Genomic DNA, 6,250 nt, shown 5'->3' with positions numbered 1-6,250 from the left:
TTATAACATGCAATTTTATTAATCAAAGTTCTTCATCAGTAAATGAATACAGAAAATGACATTTATTTTTTCTAAAAAATTTTAACCATTCGGATATGTTTTCCATTGACAATGATCTACAATAGAGTACAAACATTTATATACAATAATTATTTAAGGGAAAATTGCAACAAGATAAAACAACTGAAAAAAATCATCAGTTTAAAGACAAAACGGTATTTTTATTAAAATTGTTGTATAAGTAATTTTTACACGATCATAAATACTATACAATGTTAAAAAATATTTTTACTCTAATGTAATAATTTAATTTTAGTAGTATACTTTAACTTTTAATGATTTGCATTACAATTATTACTTTTTATAATCAATATTAAACTCTTGTTTTTTCAAATTATATCCAAAACATATCACCTTCATAGTTCAAATGATATTTTTTTTTTCAAAACTAATTCTAATAAAGAAACTAAAGCTTCAAATATTTTATTTGCAATTGACCAGATTTTATACTTAATGTATTTTGTCACTTAGTGGAGTAAAAAAGTCATTAAAAAACTGATGTATTGTTTTCAAGGGACAAAATTTTTTGCTGGAATTAAAATGTAATGCTTTAATATTAAACCATATGTTGGCAAATGCTTTAGCTTTTTTTTAGAATATGCAATAGATAGATCACATGTAGATGAGTTGCAATTGATATGAGCATATATGAAACTAAGTTTATTTGTAGATAAGTGATTGTTTTTATCATATCTGATAGCTTAAAGGATGATATTTTATCAAATTCGGTTAACACGAAGAAATGAAAATGCATTTAATTGATATTTATTTTCATTTTCTTTTCTATTTAAATGCATCGTCATGATTATGTTGAAAGTGATATGTCAAGAACAATATCATAGTCAGATCCATAAAATTGTTCTATTTATGAAAGAGAAACCTTTGGTGTATTTATTTATGCAATTTGTAATTTACAAAAATACAAATTATATAACTAAAGCAATTAACGATCTAATGATCAAAATAAATTTGGAATAATTTCATTTACAACATTATACAAAACCTTCACTACATAAAATGCCGGTGCAGTTGAGTAACTTTTGTTTCGTAGATCACCTGGAATTTATGTTCTTTGGGAGATTCGTCTAAAACAGACACATAAGAGTTAGTTTAACATTAGAATTTTTTTTTTCAATGTCATAATTTTTGGTGAGAGAATGATAAGCTGCCATTGTAGCAATAAAGTTCAACTTATTATAGTTCTCAAATTATCTCTCAGTTCATCCATTGTGTTTTGCATTGCAGATGCACTTATTGTAAAATAATTTACAATGAGTTTATGTAAGCTGCTTTTTTCTGTGATGAATAGATACATATTTTTACAATTTCACGTTTTTATTTTCATCTCTTAATTGCGTTTCATTTTTGCCTCAATTTTATCTTCCATGTCTTAGATTTCGGTATCTTTTTTTTGAAGTTTCCGTCAAAGCTGTGAGAGCTGCAGTTCTTCGACCGATTTGGACTATGTCTGATGGTCTGGTTGTATCGATATCTACTTTTCCTTGCAGTATCCTAGGTAAATCGTAATAAACAGCTGCTGGAACAGCCTCTGAAAAGAAAAAAAATTTGGTAAATAATTTTAGTTTTCTTTTTCCAAGACTTATAAATATTTATTTGTGCAAAATTATAGCTAATTATAATTAACTATTTGATTAATATTATTTAATTATTCATAATTTTCACATTACATTAAAAGTTATTTAAAATGATTCTTCTGCTTTTGCATACTTTGTAAATAATATGTATGCCAGACTCATTATCTTGACCATTTTCAATTCACCATTTATTTAAGCTGAAAATAAAGAAAAATGTTTTTTTTTTTAGCTATAAGAAAAAAACTAAAGTATAATGAAAATTTTAAGGTTAATTATTTTGTATGGTATATATTTATCCCCTAATTTTTATTCAACCTTCTAAGCATTCACCCTTTGGGCCTAATTTTATTAAAAATTTTCCGGCTATGCACTACTTTTCATTTGAATATTAAACCAGTTTTTTGGAACAGAAAAACTTGTACTTTAAATTTTAAGGAATATGCAGGTGCATTAATTTTAAAAAGCTTACAATTGTATGGTACAGAGAAAAAAACACCCTGAATTACTTTTGCTCTAATGATCAGATCTTCATATACTAAGATTTAATCTTAATGACTTGAGGGAATGACCTTAAATATGGTAATTAATTAGTGCATACAATATTTTAAATTATGAAAATGACACAAAAACTTATTCTCTCTGAATAAACATACCTTTCTTTTCAACTGATTTGAGATTGCTGCCCTCTAAAAATGTAAAGGGTAGCTGAAATATGGTCCCAATAATTTAGTCTGGAGATAGGTCCAAAATTTAGCAAAATAAATGCAATATTGCGATTTGCATAGTTCATCATATCTCAAGAGCGAATTTAATAAAAATTGTTTTGCCTCATATAGTTATAATTTTTAAAATAATGTAAAAATTTATATGCCGTACAATTGAAAAACTTCTTGACTATGAAAGATATTTTTTATGCGCAATTTTCTTTGAATAAACACATTTTACAATTGTGTGCAAAATTTTCAATTTGCCTAAAAAGTTCTCAATATATGAAGAAATATGCAAAAATTAACATTAAGGGGTTCAAACTTTGGAACTAGATTGTGGCTATCTCTATATTTTTGGATTCAGTAATCTGAATTCTGAAAGAGAGGTATGTTTACTCAGAGAAAGTACATTTTGTGTCTTTATAACTTAAAATATCATCTGTGTAAATTATCAATTTGAGATCACCACCTTGAACTATTAAGATTGAGCTCTGTTATGTGAAAATTTGTGCTCATTTGATCAAAAGTTATTCTGGATGCTCTGTTTATTTATTTTTTTGTGCACTGTACTTATTCTTCAAATGGATATATCAAGTTTGTATCTAAGAGTAAATCATCTTCACTTCATGAAAAAAAATTTTCAGCCTAACATTTCCCTAGTGAAGGTTTACACATTGTATTTAAAATGTAATTATCCTTGCACACTTTTACTGAACATCGTTATCTTTGACTTGATAGACTTGGTGGGCCAAGACCTTCTTCTCTCGTTCTTCACCTTTAGTGCCTTGAAATCTCAACCCATTTCTTCTGGTTTGTATTCCAATCTTTTTATATTGAAAAACTGTGGATGTTAAAGATTGATTGAATTATTTAATGGCACAAGGTCTTGTGGATGTTAAAGTTCACATTTGATGTAGTTTATGTTAGTGTGATATCTGTCTCTTCTCTATAGCCTATGCTGCTCATTATTGAATCCATACCCCCACAATCATTATTATTTACTGCTCTTTCGAAGATAACAAGTATCTTTTTGTCATTGCTCAGGTTTCTGAGCCATATGTGAGCACAGGTTTAATGATGATTTTATAGCATGATTTATTTTTTCCTTCATATTAGTTTTGATAATAAAAAATTTCTTAATCCATTATCCAAACGATTAGCAGCATCAAAATTTATTTGAACCAAGATTGGTGAAATTATTGACAAGGTCAAATTTGTGATATTCAGTATGTTTTGATTTCATCAACAATTAAATGAAATTTTGCTGTTCAGGCAATAATAACTGGGTGTTTGTGTATCTAAGTCTAATTTAGCAATGTCAGTGGTAGCCTAGTTACTGGAAAGACCACTCAAGCCAGGCAGGTCATTGGTGATGCACCTGTACATGAAGAGTAAAACCCTGGTCTTCCATTTTTCCGTTGCATTCTAAAGAATTGAAAACTGGATTAATCTGTCAGAAAATGCTTTTAGGATTTGGATATTGTAATGTTATGACGCTATTAATGGAAGGAGAAATATGATATAAAAAGATTTTTTCTATAGTGACTTAAATACAAAGTGATAGTGGGTGATTGAAATAAAAATGACTTTGAACCTGTTATTGGAGAACATATATCCATCAGTATTAGGGAAAATAGGCTCAGCCTCATTGATTTTGCACTGGAGCTAAATATGGTTATTAAAATAACTATATTTCTGCACAAAAAATGCTCATGTAATGAATTTAATATTCATGGTTGAGATTTCTCAAGGTAAGTTTTTATTTTACTATACTACATTAATCTTTATCATCACACTATATGATTAACGGAACTTCCCAATGCGATGAACAAATAACAGTCAATAAATAACCATATAAAACATCTCATTTTGGCAGAAAATTAAATTGCCAAACATGAGTAAGGACTAATCATAACTTTAAATGTATTTTACTCAGAGTCACTGAAATATCAACCATGCTTCTTTCAATTAGCTATTCAAGTATAAAAAATTAACATGCTAGCTTATTTCTACAGCAAAAATGATTGGTAACTCATGTGTTTTCTTATACCATTTATTTGATCAGAATGAAATTTTAATCACTAATAATTTAAAGTAGCCATTACATTGAATCACTCTACTCTTAATCATTCCATCAGGATGTATAAGAAAGGAATTTTTTTATTGAACAAATCTTACCCATAAATGCAATTTATATTGTAGATTTTTTCTTGTAAATTAATAGTTTACATCTCTTTTTAATCAAAAATGAGTTTGTTCCCTTATGTAGGTGAACACTATTGAATGATGGGGATGAGTTCAACAAATTAGTATTTTGCTGGCTTTCTGATACTTATGAATTTTTATTAATTATAACTACACTTTTGAAACTTGTTTAGTTACACATAAATAATATAAAGTTAATGGGGATTGAAACTTTACACTAAATACTAATTCAGAAAATGTTGTGTACAGTTAATCTCTAACGCTTGTTCTGTTGAGTGTAATAATATAAAGCTACTGGAAATTATGTACTGATGCTAATTACTACTATTTCTGTGGATATACTTTTCCACCATATGAGATAAGTGTCTTTAAAAGGGAAAATCAAGATAATATTGTAGTGTTTAAAGTTGACTTCATAAGACTTACCATTACATCTATAGACTAAATCAGACCAGATAATAGATTCCTGTGAGAAACAAAATACTCCTAATCTACCTCCTTTTAATTTATTATCAAATATATTTCCTGAATCTGCTACCATGTTTTCTCCTTCAAAGATTCGAAGCCTGCAATAGAAAAAGAACTTACTGTTAGTTAAAGTAATATAATTCTATATTCAGATATCCAATCACAAAATCAATACAATTTACTTGGTCAATAATGATAACTAAGAGGAAAATAAACACACAGAAACTTTACTTAGTTAATTCAAATTGGAAAGGGCACAAGGCAGCTGAAACCAAATCTGTATTATATAAACTAGAAATAAGACATAAATTCTTAATAATTAAAAATAAAATATTATATATAAATGTGTCTTTGCAGTACTTCATCAGGGGACATACTGCCTGCAAACACACAGCCTTTCTGTTGTTAGTGGAATTAACCAAAACAAGGCTCCAGTGTGTTTGCAGGCAGTGTGTCCCCTGATGAAGTACTGTTCTGCAAACACACATTTATATATTATATTTTATTTTTAATTATTAAGAATTTATTTCTAGTCTATATTCAGATACACATTTGCACGCTCATTACTTTGTTGTGTGTAAATATTATTACATTAGTTTATTTTTGGTTTTCAGGGGAAGGAAGAGCTAAGCCTGATGAATAAAAGTAGACATTTCGAGATGTCTCTTTTGAACGAATTAATAAGTCCCTTGTAAATTAACTTTTATATTTTGTGTATTTTGTATTACAAATGATAATTTAAAATAAAATGTCTTCTAATTTGTATCCAATAATTACCGTTTTCAAAATCCTTTGTTGTAGTATTTGAGCCTATTAAATCTCTAAATGTTCATTTAAATAAAGTGTCACATAACATCCATAGGCAATAAGGTAATCAGCATAAGGTGTGTGCACAACTTCAATGAACTGATGTATATGTAAGGAATTAAAAACAGGAATGTATATGCCTTTCCCTGTGTTAAAAATTATATCCTAATAACACTTGAACTAGCCAAGCTCACCAGCCATTGGTTTTGCGAATTAAGTCATGAAGGTACGTCTTTCATTTGACTAGATAGCACCCCATAGGTGAAAGTTTGGCTTAGCTCAGAACCCCCATAGAAATTGCAGCTCATGAGGCCAATTCCGCAATTTAGACAGATCTGTAGGGAATTTTCTCTAGATCTCTGTAGCCATCCCAGCCTATCATGACCGGAGGCTGATACTCTAACCACT

At 28.5% G+C, this 6,250-nt stretch overlaps 1 protein-coding gene and 1 long non-coding RNA gene across 2 annotated transcripts in view; one reads left to right on the top strand and one right to left on the bottom strand.

Moving 5' to 3' along the window:
- The window catches only part of LOC107441319 (cartilage oligomeric matrix protein), a 317,408-nt gene continuing 311,158 nt past the window's right edge, over positions 1–6,250 (bottom strand). The window contains exons 24-25 of the mRNA XM_043046110.3: positions 4,994–5,133; positions 1–1,609 (exon numbers count right to left, since the gene is read on the bottom strand). Coding sequence (XP_042902044.1) covers positions 1,437–1,609; positions 4,994–5,133 — 313 coding nt within the window. The 3' untranslated portion in view covers positions 1–1,436. The remainder of the gene's footprint in view (positions 1,610–4,993; positions 5,134–6,250) is intronic.
- LOC122270078 (uncharacterized) lies at positions 1,492–5,808 on the top strand. The gene is made up of 2 exons (XR_006225590.2): positions 1,492–1,629; positions 5,650–5,808. It is a non-coding gene; the product is annotated as an uncharacterized LOC122270078 (long non-coding RNA).

Source organism: Parasteatoda tepidariorum, chromosome 6 (assembly GCF_982258835.1).
Source record: "Parasteatoda tepidariorum strain Cologne lab strain chromosome 6, Ptep-v5.0, whole genome shotgun sequence".
Taxonomy (NCBI): Eukaryota; Metazoa; Arthropoda; class Arachnida; order Araneae; family Theridiidae; genus Parasteatoda; species Parasteatoda tepidariorum.
This window is presented reverse-complemented; position numbering and strand designations above follow the sequence as displayed.